Here is a 19,769-nt window from a genome sequence, read left to right on the forward strand (position 1 = left end):
GTTTTTAAAAAGTAACTCAATCCAAAACACATAGCCCAAACACAACAATAATGTATGCAGAAAATTATACCCGCCCACTGCACGTTTTGGGTGGAACACACAGAAAAGTGAAAAACTCGTGCACTATGAACAACAGCAATTGCACGTGCAATAAGGGTATAAAAACGGTTTAGACGGCATGTCAGACATCCACACAGATAACAAAACACCATAGGCATGCCACGACTGACACCAGAACAACGCGAGAGAGCCCTGGGTATGCTACAGATGGGAGCCACTCATGCCCACATCGCCAGAACCTTCGGTTGTTCCCGTGTTACTGTTACAAACTTGATGCAACGCTACAGGCAAACAGGGCAGACATCAGACAGGCCAAGAACAGGCAGACCCAGGGTGACTTCGCCCCGTGATGACCGGTACTTGCGTACCTTGCATCTACGAAATCGCTTCCTGACAGTGACGTCATTAGCAATCAATGCCTTAGGTCACAGGGTTAGTAGACAGACAGTGGCCAGGCGACTCAGGACTCGTGGAATAAGGGCTTACAGACCATATAGAGGACACTTACTGACACCACAACATCGTCGTTTGAGATTGACATGGGCTAGGACTGTACGACGTTGGCAGCGACATGACTGGCTGCGGGTTCTTTTCACTGATGAAAACTGGTTCTGTTTGTTCAGAGTTGATGGAAGACAGCGTGTGTACCACCGTAGGGGAGAATGAGTGGCGGCTTCTTGCGTTCAGGAGGTTGTGCCATATGGTGGAGGGAGTGTCATGGTGTGGGGAGGTATCTGTGCACAGGAAAGGACACCATTGGTCATCATTCACGGAAACTTGACAGCTCAACGTTACAGGGATGACATTCTTCGTCCAACTACAATACCATTTCTCCAACGGCAGCCACGTGGTGTCATTTTTCAGCAAGACAACGCCAGACCTCATACAGCCAGAATCGTACAGAACTTCCTTAGAGCCAACAACGTGAACGTATTGCCGTGGCCTGCATGCTCCCCAGACATGTCCCCCATAGAACACCTCTGGGATGTTTTGGATCGCCGTGTTCGACAACGACCACACCTTCCAGCCAACCAACAGGAACTGATCCAGGCCCTTCAAGAAGAATGGCAACGCGTCCCACATGACCTCATCAGACGACTGATTTTTTCTATGCGTCGGAGAATTATTGCTTGTATTGGGACAAGGGGTGGTCACACACGCTATTAATGTGACTTGTTATTGGACTTGAGTGATTGTCTGTATGCTTTGTATGTCGTCCATGAAGTTGAAAGCTCGATTTGTGTACACCACCTCGCTTTGGGAAAATGTGACGTCATTATCTGATGCTGAATGACACTCATTTTTAGTTATGTTAATGTTGACATATTGATCTAGTCAATATATTTTACCTCATGTGACTATCTTTTGTTGTTTTTACACCAGAGTGATTTAAAACTATGGTAAAGTTTCTTTTGGCCTTCAGTATATAATGTGGTGGTATATTAATTTGTTTTTTAAAGTATTCATGGTTATATACATCTTTTAAACCACATGTACTTATAAAATTTGTAAGTTATGGGCCATTTACTGACCTTTAACAAGCATCTGTTTGTGCCGAGCTGAATATCCAAAGGTTACTGGAATCTGCTTGTTTTGGACAATCTCACATCTGCTGAACCGCGTGTTATCATCATTCTCACTTCTTGTCTGCTCCAGTTGACCATAATCACTTCGGTCCTCACTCTTAGCTGTGGAAGAATTATTATTTAATGTCAGTAACACAGAGCAAATGTCTCTTTTGGTAGTAACTGCATGGCCACTATCCGAGTAAAATCTGTCTATTGGAAAATCTATCATTTTAACTCCCCTTCCTTCCCCACATTAAATTTAATATCGGTAACATACATAGAGCAAGTAGGCTGTCGAAGTAAGCACATTGACACTATCAGAGTAACAGCTATCTGCTGGAAAAACTTGTTTACCCCTCCCCCCCCCCCCCCCTCCTTTAAATTTAATATCGGTAACATATAGAGCAAGTAGGCTGTCGAAGTAAGCACAATGACACTCAGAGTAACAGCTATCTGTTGGAAAATCTATAATTTTACCCCCCCCCCCCCCCCCCCCATTAAATATAATATCGGTAACATATATAGAGCAAGTAGGCTGTCACATTGACACTATCAGAGTAACAGCTATCTTTTGAAAAATCTATCATTTTACCCCTCCACCCCCAGCCCCATTAAATTTAATATCTGTAAAATAGAGCAAGTAGATTGTTGAAGAAAGCACATTGACACTATTAGAGTAACAGCTATCTGTTGAAAATTTATCATTTTACCCCTCTCCCCCCCTCCCCCCATTAAATTTAATATCGGTAACATATAGAGCAAGTAGGCTGTCGAAGTAAGCACATTGACACTATCAGAGTAACAGATATCTGCTAGAAAATCTATCATTTTATCCCCCCTCCCCATTAAATTTAATATCTATAAAATAGAGCAAGTAGGCTGTTGAAGTAAGCACATTGACACTATTAGAGTAACAGCTATCTGCTGGAAAATCAGTTATTCCATCTTTTCTACCACTGAATTTATGACATCATTCTATGATTTGCAGTTTTGTAATCCAATATTTTAATTTTTTTCTCTTATCTACTTTTTTCAGATTATAATTCCAAGCAAAATAGTCTTTAAAATGGTAAAAACAAAGTTTCAAAAAAAAAGGTTTAATTTTGCGATTTAGAGGCCAAGAATTCATTTTTAAAACAAAAATAAAATTTCAGGGACATGCCTTCGAACCCCTTTGACATCTCAGATATCATGTTTAGCAAATCAAAAGTTTTTTGGTCATTCTGTTTTGGGGTTTGGGTTTTGGGGGTTTTTTGGGGTGGGTTTTTTTTTGTAGTAGCTCCAAAGTAATTTTATGTGGTCGTAGCCAGATGCTAATCTGACATTTATATACAGTGTGCTAATGTATTAGGTTTAAAGTTGAAATTGGTGGCTTAGTTAGTAAGTTAAAGCCATTAGCTTTATGGCTGGTAGGTACTGGGTTCGCCTCCCTGTTCCGACTCCCACCCAGAGCAAGTTGAATGACTCAATGGGTAGATGTAAGGCCACTATATATACACCAACTTCTTTTTCACTAACCATTAACAATAAATTTTTATTAACCCACTATCCTGGACAGACAACCAAGATAGGTGAGGTGTGTCCAGTATAGTATGCTTGAATCTTAACTGGACACCGGCACGAAGATAAATTGGAATGATATCAGATCTTTTAAAAAAAAAATTTAAGTAAACATGATTATATATACATGTTTTTAATTAATTATATGTACTTGTCAGATTTTCAATTTGTTGTTCATTTACTGACCTTTAACAAGCATCTGTTTGTGTCGAGCTGAATATCCAAAGGTTACTGGAATCTGCTTGTTTTGGCCAATCTCACGTCTGCTGAACCACGAGTCATCATCATTCTCACTTCTCGTCTGCTCCATTTGACCATAATCACTTCGGTCCTCACTCTTAACTGTGGAAGATTTTATTTTTAATAGAAGGAAGGAAGGAAATTTAACGATGCACTCAACACATTTTATTTATGGTTATATGGCGTCGGACATATGGTCAAGGACTACAAAGATATTGAGAGAAGAAACCCGCTGTTGCCACTTCATGGGCTACTCTTTTCGATTAGCAGCAAGGGATATTTTATATGTACCATCCCACAGACAGAATAGTACATACCACGGTCTTTGTTACATCAGTTGTAGAGCACTGGCTGGAACGAGAAATAGCCCAATGGGCCCACCGACGGGAACCGATTCAAGATCAATTGTGTATCAGGCAAGCATTAAACCACTGAGCCCCTTATTTTTAATAAGAGTTATTAACACCAAAAACAAATAATATGGTAATGTCGGGATTGTGGGCCCTGATATCACTACCTTACAGTTGTGCTCTAAGCTAATTATAAACATAAGATAAACAAATAATATGGTAATGTCGGGATTGTGGGCCCTGATATCACTACCTTACAGTTGTGCTCTAAGCTAATTATAAACATAAGATGAATACATATGGTACATTTCAACACTATAATTAAATACATTAAAAAAAAGCATTATGTAATATATGGAGTTAACAGTGAAGTTAGAAGTAAAGAGAGACATGTGGAAGATTTAATATTGGTAACATATCTAGCAAATCATATAATGATGTAATAAATTTAGTAGGAAAAAGATGAAATGATTGATTTTCCAACAGTAAAAGTTTGTTTTGTTTAATGACACCACTAGAGCACATTGATTTATTAATCATCGGCTATTGGATGCCAATGAATGAATTAATGAATGAATGTTTAACGACACCCCAGCACGAAAAATACATTGGCTATTGGGTGTCAAACTATGGTAAATGTAAACACAATGTGATGATCAACATCAATATAAAAATTTGATATACCAGTTGTGGTGCACTGGCTGGAATGAGAAATCGCTCAATGGGCCCACCGATGGGGGGTCGATCCCAAACCGACCGTGCATCAAGCGAGCACTTTACCACTGGGCATATATTGCTTTAGCAGTACTCTGAATTTAGGACATGTATTGCTTTACCAGTATACTCTCAGAATGCTTTTATTAATTTGCCTTGAAACTGGTTAGGCAGTGCATCATCCCGGGAGTTTGGGGCTTTTGACACCTATGAGTCATTGACTCAATTACCCCTTCGATGGGGAAGTGACTCAAATCTTCCCTGCCTCTGGCTACATTATTAAACATGTCTAAATGGTACAAGATGGAAACTGGTCTTTGAAATTAAGATATAAATATGGACACAGAGATGGACGATATTACCTTCAACGATCGTGGTTGCAGCAGTTAACAGACAAGCCTGTTCATCAGTAGTTTTCTTGCCTTCTTCCAATTCATTTTCAAATACTTTAATAGCGGCTTCTTTTTCCTTCAGCAAGATATTCGTCTGTGTTAAGTCGTGCTTTGCTGCTTGTAAATCTTGATTAAGAGTTTCTTTTTCTGCCTTCAACTGCTCATAGCTTTGCCTTTGCTCGGCTAAAACTTTCTCTTGTTCTCCATATTGGGTTTGTAGCTGTTTTAGACTATGTTCTATTGTAGTTAAATGTTCAATAAGATTCTCTTTTTCTGCCATCAACTCCCCATAGCTTTTCTTTTCTTTGGCCAGATCAATATTAAATTTCTCATTTTCTTTCTGTAACTGCTCATTTTCCTCCTTTCCTTCTGTAAAGTCTTTCTTCAAATGTTCGTGTTCCTTGTGTAACTGTTCTAGCTTACTCTGTACTTCATTTAACCTTTGGTTAAGAATATCCTTTTCTTCCCGCAACAGGTTACTTTGTTTCCTGTCTTCAGCAAACATATCCTTTAAACTGTTATTTTCTTTTTGTGCCTGTTTTAAGTTCTTTTGTGATTCTTTTAAATTTTGAATGAGATTGTCTCTGTCTGTCAGAAACCGCTTGTTTGTCTCTTCTTGATCAGCTAAACTTTTTCTAAGTTCCTCATTTTCATTTTGCATTTGCTTTAATCTTAATGTTAAGTGGTGTTGATCCTCATTTAAATGTAAATAAACGTCTGCTGTTCTTGGCTTTGGAACAAGTATTTCGCTTTGCACTAAGGTGTTTGCTACATCTCTGCTGCCAACAGAAGTCACATTTTGTCCCATTCCTTCACCTGAAGACGTTTTTTGTTGTGTACTCTCACCTGGAGTGATGTCTTGTCCCCTGATATCACCTGGAGTGGTTTTTTGTCCCCTGATATCACCTGGAGTGATGTCTTGTCCCCTGGTGTCACCTGGAGTGGAGTCTTGTCCCCTGGTGTCACCCGGAGTGGAGTCTTGTCCCCTGGTTTCACCCGGAGTGGAGTCTTGTCCCCTGGTGTCACCCGGAGTGATGTCTTGTCCCCTGGTGTCACCCGGAGTGATGTCTTGTCCCCTGGTGTCACCTGGAGTGGAGTCTTGTCCCCTGGTGTCACCCGAAATGGAGTCTTGTCCACTGGTGTCACCCGGAGTGGAGTCTTGTCCCCTGGTGTCACCTGGAGTGATGATATCAGCTAAAATGGTTCTTTGTCCCGTTCCTACAAGGTTTCCTCTTTCTCCTTTGTCACTCGCAGTGGTATGCTGTCCCATACCATCACACACAAGGTCTCGTGCTTCATTTTCATTCCCATTGGGATCTTGTTCCATACCATCACCCGCAGTGACCTCTTGTTCTACACTGTCCCTCCCATTGGGATCTTGTTCCATACCATTACCCGCAGTGACCTCTTGTTCTACACTGTCCCTCTCATCGGGGTCTTGTTCCATAGCATCGCCCACAGTGGCCTCTTGTTCTACACTGTCACTTCCATTGGGGTTTTGTTCCGTACCATCACGCACAGTGGCCTCTTGTTCTACACTGTCACTTCCATTGGGGTCTTGTTCCATACCATCGCCCACAGTGACCTCTTGTTCTACCCTGTCCCTCCCATTGGTGTCTTGTTCTGTACCATCATGCGCATTGGCCTCTTTTTCTTCACTGTCACTCCCGTTGAGGTCTTGTTCCGTACCATCACGCGCAATGGCCTCTTGTTCTTCACTGTCACTCCCAGTATTTTCTTGCACCTTGCTTTCAGTTGCCACATTTTCTTGCCAGCTGCCATCATCTTCAAAAGTTTCCTGTCCCCTACTTTCACTTATAGGGGTTTCTTGTTCCATGTTGTGATCTTTTGTTGTTTCTGGTCTTGTAATGTCGTGTGCAGTGTTTTCCTGGTCCATACTGTCACCTGCAGTGGAATTAACAGGCTCTTGTCCCCTACTTTCGCTTGTAGGGATTTCTTGTTCCATGTTCTGACCTTTTGTTGTTTCTGGTCCTATAATGTCATGTGCACCGTTTTTCGGTTCCAGATTGTCACTTGCTTTGGATTCTATTCCCACACTACAACCTGCAACATAAACACGAGTAAAGGTTGGTTTCGTTTAACAGCACATTGATTAATTACCACCGGCTGATTGAAGTTAAACGTATGATAATTCTGATACACTAGCTATAGTCCGTGCCACAGGGAACACCTCTTTTTCATACTATTCAATTTACTACAAGTTGTTTATTTCTCAGATGGTTGTTTTGTAACTTGCACACAAAAATAGTACTTTTGGTTACTTCCAAAACATGTTTACCTTTTTTCTTATGTGAAACCAAACTGAAATTATTTGCAAAAAAAAACAAAATTTGTACGATGTTTCTGGGTTGATGTTTGTAGTATTTTAACGAAACGTTGAGAAAATTTTGTGGTTGAGACAGAGACGTGTTTATGCATCTATAAACTCAGATATTAACAAATATTGTGTTTAAAATCTTTTCCAGGTGATGTTTACAGTAGTTTAATGAAACCTTGAGAAATTTCAGTAGTTGAGACAGAGACGTTTTTATTCATCTATAAACCCAGATATTAACAAATATGTTGTTTAAAACCTGCATCCAAATGTATCTTATTCTGGAGTGAGTATTATGTAAACTATTACAATTATTTATAACAACTTCCTTCATGGGGTAGACATTTATGTTATCCTCCCATGGCCACCAGGGGTCCTGCATGTTGACTGTTTATATTGTGATGGTATCTATGTGTCCAGTTAAAGTTTACTTAACCATCAATTAAATATTTTTTATCTAATCATTTGTATAAACGATTTTTACCTTTTTTACCCTTCTTTTCACCTTTTTTTTATATTTTTTTATTAACATGACCTTACCCCTCTCATTCTGAGTACAGTTTCTGGCCCTGGTCAGAAATCGTGCTCGCAATGAGCATCCTTGAACATTAAATTGATATAAGTACGTTAATCCCCGACATCTGACCTAACAGTCATTTGTGGGCATACATACATATGTGTCCAGATCCATGATACATATTTGGTGTGCATGTTACATATGAGTGGGAATACAAATCCTCCTCACCACTATATTCCCCCTGTACTACCACCACCACCACCCTACCCACCACCATTCCACCCACCCCCCCCGCTAGAATGTTTGACCCCCCGCTAGAAAGTTTGCCTTCATGGATCTGAACTATTCAAAATTACAGTTAAAATATAAATAGCATTATAACAATGAGAACTATTTTCTGCATTTGAATGCAGATATTCGTAAGTTATTAAGGATGTCAAACAAGGAAAGGAGGACATTTGTAAATCCTCCCTGACCACCAGGAGGCGTTGCTGACTTGGATCCATATCTCAAAATGTTTGTAATGGGCCAAGGTATATATGTGCCAAGTTAAAACCAAGTGCACAATTGTTTTCTTAGCCACCCCTACCCCCTCCCTCCCCCTACTTTCCACTATATATATATATATATATATATATATATATATATATATATACATGTATATGATTCTGACATCAAATTCAGTTGACAGCAGGTATTTTTGGACTACGTTACTATATGTAACTGAAAAATTTGCTCAGCCAATTGACAAAAACACAAGCACTAACACATACAACACACTCACATATATCGACAGATAAACACAACACACAAACAGCCACACACACACACATAAACCACAAACACACACACACACAAACACACACACACACACACACACAAACACACACACAAACACACACACACACAAACAAACACACACACACACACACACACACAAACACACACACACACACACACACACACACACACACACAAGTAAAATTCATTATGGTAACTGCGGGAAATGTCAATAATATGTTTTTGATTCAGAATAATTGCGGGTGGGATAGGGGTGTCGTGTTGGGGTTGGGTGTGGTTGCTAAAGTCCTCCAGTCTCCCTACTCCGCTGTGTCTGTTAAATTTACCATACTTTTAAAGCTCATAACCATGTTTTTAAGAAGGGGTGCTTTTCTGTGCAATTGGTTGGGTTTTTCAAATAAACCATATAATATATATGTATAATATATATGTGGTGGCTTAAGTCTGTGGATGTAGGATGGAAACATAAATAGTTTCAAATACACTGGTATCTGCTTGTTTATAATAGGACTAACTATCCTACTGTCAGTGTCTTTATGGAAATCGTTTATCAATTCTTGCATGTCTGTCGGTTCTCGCAGCGACGAGGAGCACGTGCAGATGTCTTTATGTTAATCAAAGCGCACGCATGATTTATCGCTTAGTGTATTTCTAGCATAACAAGACCTGTAAATAATATCAACTTTGTGATATTAATATAGTCTTAGAAATTTATTTATTGTTATTATTATCATTAATTGTAACAGTACTCACTAAATATTCTTCATGGGGCTCGTACCAATCGACCAATGACCATGCGTTACTTCACTGGATTTTATATTGTACGATTTTATAAAAATTTAATACAGGATTTTTTTTTTTTTAATTTGGATCCATACCACCCACCCAGCTACGCCACTGTTATTTCTACAATTGATTTAATGCCATGGTTACTGGGGTTTGCCACGTGTTGTTCTTAATAATGTATATCTATATACACATGTATATAATATTTGAAGTGAAGACACTGTATATTATAATATTATTAATAATATATTATTCTATAGACTGGCGGAGTATTAGAAATTATTGTGGGCTAGTAAATTTTTGTTGGTTCTGGTAGTAAAATATGTTCCATTTCTGCACCCCTGAATGCTAAGATAAGACTACCAACTGTTACGACTATTTCATTGCTAATCTGAGCGCCCATTCAACTTGATTCTTGTCGTATATGACTTCTACAACAGCCGTCATATTCAAATCAAAAAATAAGTCGTGCCTGACATTTGTTGCTAGTCTAAGTGCACGAGTGTGTGCGTGCGTGCGTGTGTGTGTGCGAGTGTGTGTGTGTGTGTGTGTGTGTGTGTGGAAAGATGAGGGGGATTTGTAGATGTTTATAATGGATCACAGTATATATGTGCCTAGTTTTAATCAAAAGTGAAGAAAACAATTTGCTAGCCGCCCCGCTACACATACATGTAATTCTAACCTCTTCAGTTTGATGGCAGGTGTTTTGGGCTGTTACTAGTTGCAACATATGTGCTCAGTAAATTGATACAAACACAAACATGCAAACACACACACACACAAAACACACACACACATATATATATATATATATATATATATATATATATATATATATATATATATATATATATATACAGGGGCATAGCGTGATCTGGACCTGGGGGGGGGGGGGGTTTCGAATATGAACCAAGTGGACCTTTTTCTATTTTGTTTTTTCACCACTTGAAACTCCATATTTATAAACCTATAAACCCCCGCCCCCCCCCCCCCCCCCAGCCTACGCCCCTGTATATATATATATATATATATATATATATATATATATATATATATATATATATATATATATATATATATATATATGTGTGTGTGTATATATATATGTATATATATATAGACACATACAGACATATACACCAACGTATACTCACATACATGCATACATACATGCATACATATCGACAAACACACAGAGAGAGAGAGAGAGAGAGAGAGAGAGAGAGAGAGAGAGAGAGAGAGAGAGAGAGAGAGAGAGAGAGAGAGAGAGAGAGAGAGAGAGAGAGAGAGAGAGAGAGAGAGAGACATTATATAACAGTATTAACTGAACTACAGTACATAGCTTCTTAAGACATTCTGGCAACAGGTAAAATTCAATACGACTGGGTTTTATACCTGGAATATAAATCGAAACTAGGACTAGTTTCCTGGAAGTTGGGTGTTTGATAAGCAAATCGAGATTCGTGTAGTAACATGCTTCACACATAACTTGTACGCGTCGAGTGTGTGTGTGTGTGTGTGTGTGCGCGTGCGTACTTGCGTGCGATGTGAAATTAAATATTGGTAATGTTGTTGTTGTTGATGTACGGTGTACGGCCGTCACATCATGTTATATAAGAGTAATATTACCTGACCTGCATTACGTTTTAACCTGCCTTAAAACGATACGCGTCCCCTTTTTTCTGCTCGCAAAGCGTTATTGCCACGATTCACTAGTTAATATTGTACACAAGCAATGTCAGTCACGGTGACATATAGATATGATTACCCAAGTAGCAGCTTATCTCAGACCTGAGATGCAGGACTAACAAGAACTGTAAATAATATCAACTTTGTGATATTAGTATAGTCTTAGAAAGAAAGAATGACGCACTCAACACATTTTATTTACGGTTATATGGCGTCAGACATATGTTTAAGGCCCACACAGATTTTGAGAGGAAACCCGCTGTCACCACTTCATGAGCTATTCTTTCCGATTAGCAGCAAGGGATCTTTTATTTGCACTTCCCACAGGCAGGATAGCACAAACCATGGCCTTTGTTGAACCAGTTATGGATCACTGGTCAGTGCAAGTGGTTTACACCTACCCATTGAGCCTTGCGGAGCACTCACTCAGGGTTTGGAGTCGGTATCTGGATTAAAAATCCCATGCCTCGACTGGGATCCGAACCCAGTACCTACCAGCCTGTTGACCGATGGCCTAACCACGACGCCACCGAGGCCGGTCCTATAGTCTTAGAAACCTGCTACAAGTTTCCATTAGTAGCAAGGGATCTTTTACATGCACCATTCCACAGACAGGATAGTATATACCACGGCCATTAATACACCAGTCGTCATGCACGAGAAATAACCCAATGGGCCCACCGACGGGTTATGTCTCCATATAAAACCTGCTACGTTTCCATTAACAGGAAGGGATTTTTTAATGTACACTTTCTTATAGACATGACAGCACATACCACGGCCTTTGATATATCGGTCGTGTGACACTATGGGCGCTTGATCCCAGTGGCGTAGCGAGGGGGACAGGCGTCCATCCCCCCCCCCCCCAATCAAAACTTCTTTTTTTCTTAACTGAAATAAATTTTATTAAACGCACATGTGTATATATATATATATATATATATATATATATATATATATATATATATATATATATATATATATAACGACCCTGGAATAACAAAAGGACATAAAATCAGTTACATTTTCCAGGTTAAGTACAAATTACTTCAATATTATATTCCCAATGTACATTTAACACAGACATTTCAATTCAAACTTAAATCAAATATAATTATAATTCAAAGGTTAATTTAATTATTACATCATTGCTATATCAGCATGTGTTAAGCACGTTATAAAATAACTATACAAATAAACACTTGTGTGTATTCCATAGCACACGTAATCATAAACATATACACATATAAGTAAATATTTAACCTACCGACTGTGGGTCAGGTCGTTTGAATAATGATGCTGGTTGAGTTACATCATTGATAACCTGTCAACAGAATACCACTTATAAATATACACTCATAAAATATACACATAAAATATATTCATATCATATATACACTTAATAATAAAATAACTGATTTAGTTATTTACTTAATTTTATTATCATCAAACCTAATCACATATTCGTCTTAGAAGACAAATATCCCAATATAATTAGAAACATTATTAAACACTAGTTTAACCCATTCGCTATAGAATAAGTTTAATCAACTGCTGACAAAGAAACAAGAAAACAACAGAAACAAAATAAGAGACAGCTTTGTACTATTCAGAGTTAGAAAGAATAAAATATATGTAAACTGTTTTAAAATTGTAGTGTATGTGAAATGCAATTTAAAACATCCGGTTACATACATACATACATAAAAGTATACATATACATATATAGTGTGGATCCCCCCCACCTCCCATATGGATTTCACCACCACCACCACCTCACCCCCCCCCCCCCCCCCCCATATAAAATCCTGGCTACGCCAGTGTTTAATGATGCAATCGAAGCATTATTATTATTATTATTATTATTATTATTATTTTATGCTTTTATTTATTTATTTTTTATTATTATTTATTTTTTTATTATTATTATTATTATTGGAGAGGACTTAGTAAGTTGGCAAACTTGGGTACGGTTATAGAATATGTCCGCCACCTAAATACAACCATTTACTATACACTAAATAACGAATATGTAATTTTCGATAATTTTAACTACTCTGACGATTACTAAAATAAAGCCAATAACTCGAGTTAATTTCCATTTTATTTTATTTTATTTTATTTTAGGAACTTTGCGTTATTTTGTGTTTTATTTCAGGAACTGTTAGGGTTTAGTTTGTTTTAGGAACATAGGGTCGAGTGATTTTCTGTTTTACTTTATTTTAATTTAGGAACTTTATCGGTCGATTGTTACAGAGGAGTGTTGATAGCCTACAAGGCTACAGAGTGATTAGGGTTAGCAAGGGGGGGCTGGGGGGCCCCACTTTTTTTAAGAATCCCCATAAAAAAATCCCTCTTTTTACAGAAGGATTAGTGGCGGACAGATTCTATAACCGCTCCCAAACTTGTGCCCTATCCTTTTGTTGTTTATGCAACAAAATAGGTTTTCAATAAAATGCGCTTGAATATATTTAGGGGGTGGGTCCCCTGGTAATCCTGGGTCCGCCAGATTGATCGGTCTGACGTAATACACACATACTGTCATAGGCGTCGATCCGGTTTTAAAAGTGGGGGGGACTGATACATATACATATAAAAAAAAAAAATTGCAGGTGGGGGGAGGTCGAGGTGTCTGGCGAAGCCCGCCACCACGAGCGCCGCGGGCGCGAAGCCCGTGGCGGGGGGTCTGGGGGCCCTCCCCCCGAAAATTTTGGAAAATTGACCCCTTCTAGGGCTGTTCTGAGGTGTTTTCTGCTGGCTAGCCGAGCTGCTTTCTGACAAAATATTTTTCGCCTTAATTATTGTGACTAAACTGAACAAATGGTATATAGATACAATATAACTTTATTGGTCAAATTTCTTAATTCAAGTACAAATAATGAACATGAATAAAAACAATGGTGCCACTGATGGTATTCCATCAAGTCTTTAATGGTCTAAAATTTCCCCAAAACACTACGCCGTGTATCGCTCGATCCATCGACAAATTCAATTGCGATATCTCGTGCAGTGCACTCGGCAAGACGATTTCTGTGCACATGACAGACCATCACGTCTGCTGTGCTGCTGCCAAATGTAGATGATGCCTCATTCAGTGCCTCCAGCACGTGTGCGTAGTTGCTAAGGACGGCTCTAACGGCAATCCCACGTGACAGCCAGCGGGTTGGACAAAGCGGCTTCAGGCGTGAAGGGGAAGGGCTATCATCCATAACTTGCAGATCGAGATACAAATTTTTAAATTTGCCTGATGAGTTGTAGAAGCCGCCCAGTTCCTGCACCACGTTAAGAGCATCGCGAAGGAACGGTGCACTCTCGATGGCCTTCGCACAGATGAGGTGCGTGATGTGTGCACCGCAATGCGTGTAGTTTGCCAGTGGTTGTACTTTCTTGATCAGTGCTTGGCAGCCTTGGTATTTGCCCGACATATTGCTGGCTCCGTCATACGTTTGCGCTCTCAGATGCGTGATTGGGAGGTTGAGTCTGAGCAACGCGTCTTGCAGCATATTGCTGAGGCTGGCACCAGTCGTCTCAGATACGCTGTACAGACCGATAAAGTCCTCGTGAACGTCGTAAGCGTCGTCTATATATCGCACGCATATTGCCTCCTGTTCAACGCCTTGGATGTCTTGGGTTCCGTCGACAATGACTGCAAAAAGGCCCACGTTTTTGCAAATATTTCGCAGCACCATGTGTGCCATGATTTTTAACAGTTCGTTTTGCACGGCAACGCTTGTGTATGAAGTTGTGCGTGTCAACCACCTCTGTAACACGACGTCATCGTTGCTCCGCAGCTCTAACAACTTCATGAAGTTACCGTCGCTCGACTCTTTGCTGCGTATTGCCAGTCCCTGCTGCGCTAGATACTGGACGGTCGTCACAATCTTCAGCAGAGCGTTGCGCGCCTTCGTTTGTTCTTCAAGATGGTGCGTACTTAACTGTGCGTCAACGTCGTTGTTGGAAGACCGGAATTTCAGGTTGCTATGAGAAATCATATGTGCAGATGTCTTTTCGTGGATTTTGAATTTCTCAATTGCCTTCTTCCAGTTGCAAAATCCCTTGGAAACAAATGTGTCCTCTGAACACCGCGCCATGCCGGCCAAGTCCATGCATGCTGCTTTAGCACAAGTAAAGCAGAGTACTCCGCTAACGTTAGCGTCAAAGTGGAGCCATGGAAAGCTATCGAACCACGCGCGCTGAAAACATAGCGTTCGTTTAGCGAGCCGTTGCACCGGCATGCAGTTGACGTCCCGTGGCTGGTACAGCACTGGCGGTAAGATGGGCAACCGTGTCTGAGAAGTGACTCTTTTCTCTGTTTTTTCTTTAACATCTTCACCAACAACTTCGACATTTGAATCCGGTGTCGTCCCTACTCGCAACAGAGTCTGGGCATGGCGTGGTATGGCAGTGAAGAACTTTTTAATGTCCATGGTAGTTTTTCTACGGTATACTATCTTCCGTTAGCGTTTCGTCCTGGACGATGCAGTTTGCCAAATAACCTGCGTGTAATTCATCAAATTCGAATTGTTGTATCAAATAGCATGTCAAAATAACCGGATATAAGCCTATGGGTACAATGATAATTGACGAATACATTGTATGCAAAATATTCGTTATTAGATTCCTGGAGACTGGAGTAGTTGTTTTTCCGACGATATAACCACGGCCGGTCTATAACAACTAAACTAGTGACCATTCCGCCATGGAACCGTGGGCTGACGATGCCAGAACGCGGATCCATGGTGGACGTGCCTGAACCGTTTTGGATAGGGGCACGCGAAAATAGTTCCCACTCCCACTAGTGACCATCATCTACCTAGCGCGCATGCGCTATTGGTAGTTTGATCCGATGTCCTTGTTTCAAAATAAAATAAACGCATTTTAGAATAAATAAAAAATAATAATAATTAAACAATATTATTTACTTGACAAATTAACAAATATCGCTAGTAACCATTATTTATATAACTTTCGTTCCGTCTTTCCTTTACGTGTTTTATTTTATTATTAATTTCAAATGTCTTTTATTGGGTTTTTCAAATTATAAAAAAGTAGACGCCAGTACTGAACATTTCTGGTGTTACATTTTTATAGACTTTCTGCCCCAACACTTGGGTATAATTATTTCAAATTACACATCACTACCTAAGTTTATAGATTGATATTTCTATTGATGATGAAAGGAGAGAGAGAGAGAGAGAGAGAGAGAGAGAGAGAGAGAGAGAGAGAGAGAGAGAGAGAGAGAGAGAGAGAGAGAGAGAGAGAGCATATATATTATTATTCAAAATAGCATATACACTTAGTGACATAATGCTAAGAGTAAATCAGCAATACCTGTTATTTATATGAAGTTCGAAACCAATTAGTCAATTTCAGTATAAAAGAAAGAACCATTAAGTTTTAATAGTTATTTTTACTTAACCAATAACGCATATTTAGATACCGTATAACCGGAAACATTTCGAGGTTTTTCATTTTCGAGGTTTGGTAAATTTGAAATGGGCGTGTTTTTATTTTCATGTTTTAGCAAATCTGGTTTGCGAAAATTTTGTTATTGTTGTTAATTAAAAGTTTAACATCGGCTTCGAGTGCTTAAAATCGCCGGAGCATAACGTGAAACTCAATTGCAAGTGGATAAGGCGGTATCCTATTGGCGAGACAACTGATGACAAGACGTTTATTTAAAGCCAATTACGATTGGTGTGAGAAGTGTTCTAAGTCAGACAGTGTGGTGTTTGATGTTTAATCTGAGCTCGACATGTTTATTCATACTCGTATACAGTAAGCTGGCTCAGTCTACTCTCTTGTAGTTTCCTGTGGTCTGCGGTGCTCTGCACATGGCAGGAAATATCAGGAAATAAAGTATTTCGGTAAATAGTTATTTTAATAATTTTATTATATAGTGGGCACAATGAATATTTGTGATTTATTTGGGGATATCTTCAACTATTTTCAAGGTTTAAAATAAAAACTACTACAAATAGATTGTAAAATAATTAGTATATTTACTACCAGTCTAGTGTAGGAACATAAGAGCCGGCACTCCAAGGCGAAATGCCAAATGGTGATCAGTTACGCTATATATACTAGAAAATATTTGTTTCGTCTGAAAAAAGTGGGGGGGGACATTTCCTATGCTGTCCCCCCCAAGCTGAAAAGTGAGGGGGACGTGTCCCCCCTGTCCCCCACCGATTGACGCCCATGCATACTGTACATACATGTAGTCTATATCTTGTAACCCTGAGTATACGCCCAGACATGTTCTTTGCACCAGGAAGTAGATCCTAGTTTCGATTTCGATTCCAGGAAAACAATTAGTATTTGTAACGCTGCACGTAGTTTGTTGTCAGGATGTCACAGCCTACAGATGGTATGTACTTTAGCATTAACCTTTATAGTGTGTGTGTGTGTTTAACCGTATATTATGTAGTAAGTATGTTAATCATTAATCTAATAGATGTAGAAATGCTTCCGATCGTTTTCTTGTGCCCAGTCTTTCTACTCAATTGTACTGGTTGCTTTCCAACATGGCGGATAACAAACCACTTCACAGGTTCTAATAGACCAAATCAATTCTTATTGCCGATAGTGTTAACGTTTACTAATAAAAGTGATATAAGCAGCGTATCAACACACCCAGGAAGTACAACAATAAAAAGTGTGGCACCTCACATCTAATCTACTTGCAAGAAAATGTGGGGTCACATTCCATTTAAGAGATTTAATTAATGTTTTTAATAGCAACCGTCATTTTTGCTGAAAATTGCTCTTCCATTTTTGTAGGTACCCTGCATTAGTTTCAACCTCTGGTATATACTGCATGACAACTGTATAACAAATAAAAGTGTATTTATCAATGGATAATAGTATTTGCACAAATAATCAATGTCACATATTACTACCCATCACACCCACAGCTGCTTTTACTTTGTAAATATTTGACGGTGCACCTCGAACTTTGACACGGAACTCTCTTCTTTGGTACTATGCAACCTATACAGATTCATAACGATATAATTACGGAAGGAAGTAGACATTGGTGGGGGAGGGGGCTGACTGAGATCGAGGGTCCAAATGTTTTTTTGGGGGGCATGACCCCTCCCCCGTTCCGCCATGCATGATATACATGTAGATTATAGCTCGAGTCAACTCCATCCCTTCCCTTATTGATATATACATATTAATATCAAGGGAAGAGCTGGAGGTGACTCGAGCTAATAGATTAGTGCAGGACGCACATTAATACTTTTCTTAGAAAGAACCACATTTTCTTTCTGCGTCCCTTCGGACTAACTAGCCAGAGTACTTTGACTGTAAGAGAGCTAGACGGACATTTTGACAGTTATGACGTTCTAGCTTATAACAGACATTTGGACAGTTATAACACTCTTGTAACAAGAGCGTCATAAGCTCTTGTAACAAGAGCGTCATAACCGCTTGTACCAAGAGCGTCATAACTGCTTGTAACAAGAGCGTCATAACCGCTTGTAACAAGAGCATCATAACCACTTGTAACAAGAGCGTCATAACTGGCCAAATGTCTGTCTAGTTCTCTTACAGTCAGAGTACTCGGGCTATGGACTAACATATAGATCTGTGTCAAGTGACTGTGTGATGCATGTGGAAACTGGTGATCGGAATATTTTTTTTTTTAATTAAAAATTATTATTACACTGGCTTTTAACTTTTAACATCAAGGAGAGGATCCAGAATTTTATAAGGGGGTCCAGAATCGTAAAAATGACAATTGAGGGGCTATTCAACAATTCAACAATTCCCTAAAGCAAAATATGCCATTTTTGGCAAATCGTCACCCCACCCCACCCCAAAAACCCCCAACAACAACACAACAAACAAAACAAAACAAAACAAAAACAAAACAAACAAAAAACCACTTAATAGGCCTATATGTTTTAGGTTAGGAACTTAGGATTAGTTAATATGCCTTAAGTGCTATATTGAGTTAATTAAATGTTAATTCAATACCCCCAAAGGGTGGGGTGGGGGTGGTAAGTGGGAGGACAGATACAGTATTCTTCCCACATTTTTTATAATCCCCAGGCCTGCAGCTACTAATGCTGGTGTGTAAATAGATTGGGATTAGGGAGATCAAAACTTCCCTGCTCAAAGCATTTTTTATTTTTTGGTGTTCTTTAAGTAAAAGAAAAAAAACTGCTTTGAGCAGGGGAGTTTTGACCTCCCAAGTCCCCATCTGTTCACACACCAGCATTATAAGTGTCTGTATCTCAGCCAGTGCACCGTAACTGGTATACCAAAGACCGTGGTATGTGCTATCCTGTCAGTGGGATGGTGCACATAAAAGATCCATGGCTATACTAATGGAAAAAAGGTAGCAGGTTTCCTCTCTAAGACTATATGGGCTAAAACAAGTTGAATAGTCAAATGAGATAGGTTTTTGTCCCATATGTATTTTCCCCTAACCTAATCATTTATTATATATTTTAATAATGTACAGTATCACAGAAATGTGTGTGAAAATAAGGTAACACTTTAATTCACAAATACAGTTTGTTTTTTCTAAATTTAAAATGAAAAAAAAAAAGTATCCCATGTACTTTTTGGTCATTAGAGAATGTCCCAGTAATGTATTAACAATTTCAGTTCAGTTAAAGTAGGGTGGGTGTCACGGGGATTCTATAATACCCATAACTGAATGAAACACGATTATCCAAATATCTCTCCTAAATATATATCTATTAGATCTCTCTGTAACAGGCAGTTATATACCCGCGTTGGCTC

The 19,769-nt window shown here is 39.2% G+C and overlaps 3 protein-coding genes across 5 annotated transcripts in view; 1 reads left to right on the forward strand and 2 right to left on the reverse strand.

The window, feature by feature from the left end:
• LOC121386664 (cingulin-like protein 1) overlaps window positions 1-6,953 on the reverse strand; it is a 44,841-nt gene extending 37,888 nt beyond the window's left edge. The window contains exons 1-3 of the mRNA XM_041517648.1: window positions 4,855-6,953; window positions 3,375-3,530; window positions 1,593-1,748 (exon numbers count right to left, since the gene is read on the reverse strand). Coding sequence (XP_041373582.1) covers window positions 1,593-1,748; window positions 3,375-3,530; window positions 4,855-6,850 — 2,308 coding nt within the window. The 5' untranslated portion in view covers window positions 6,851-6,953. The remainder of the gene's footprint in view (window positions 1-1,592; window positions 1,749-3,374; window positions 3,531-4,854) is intronic.
• A 6,995-nt stretch (window positions 6,954-13,948) lies between these two features.
• Window positions 13,949-15,439, reverse strand: LOC121388891 (zinc finger MYM-type protein 1-like). The gene has a single exon (XM_041520430.1). It carries the CDS (start codon window positions 15,437-15,439, stop codon window positions 13,949-13,951), a length of 1,491 nt encoding a protein of 496 aa, XP_041376364.1.
• Window positions 15,440-15,906: 467 nt separating this feature from the next.
• Window positions 15,907-19,769, forward strand: part of LOC121386671 (golgin subfamily A member 6-like protein 6) — a 59,594-nt gene continuing 55,731 nt past the window's right edge. For 2 of the 3 annotated variants that reach the window (XM_041517661.1, XM_041517668.1), the window contains exon 1: window positions 16,888-17,379. In XM_041517661.1, the coding sequence (XP_041373595.1) occupies window positions 17,361-17,379 (19 nt within the window). In that variant the 5' untranslated portion in view covers window positions 16,888-17,360. The other variant, XM_041517676.1, reaches the window with a different exon arrangement.

Source organism: Gigantopelta aegis, chromosome 2 (assembly GCF_016097555.1).
Source record: "Gigantopelta aegis isolate Gae_Host chromosome 2, Gae_host_genome, whole genome shotgun sequence".
NCBI classification, from domain to species: domain Eukaryota; kingdom Metazoa; phylum Mollusca; class Gastropoda; order Neomphalida; family Peltospiridae; genus Gigantopelta; species Gigantopelta aegis.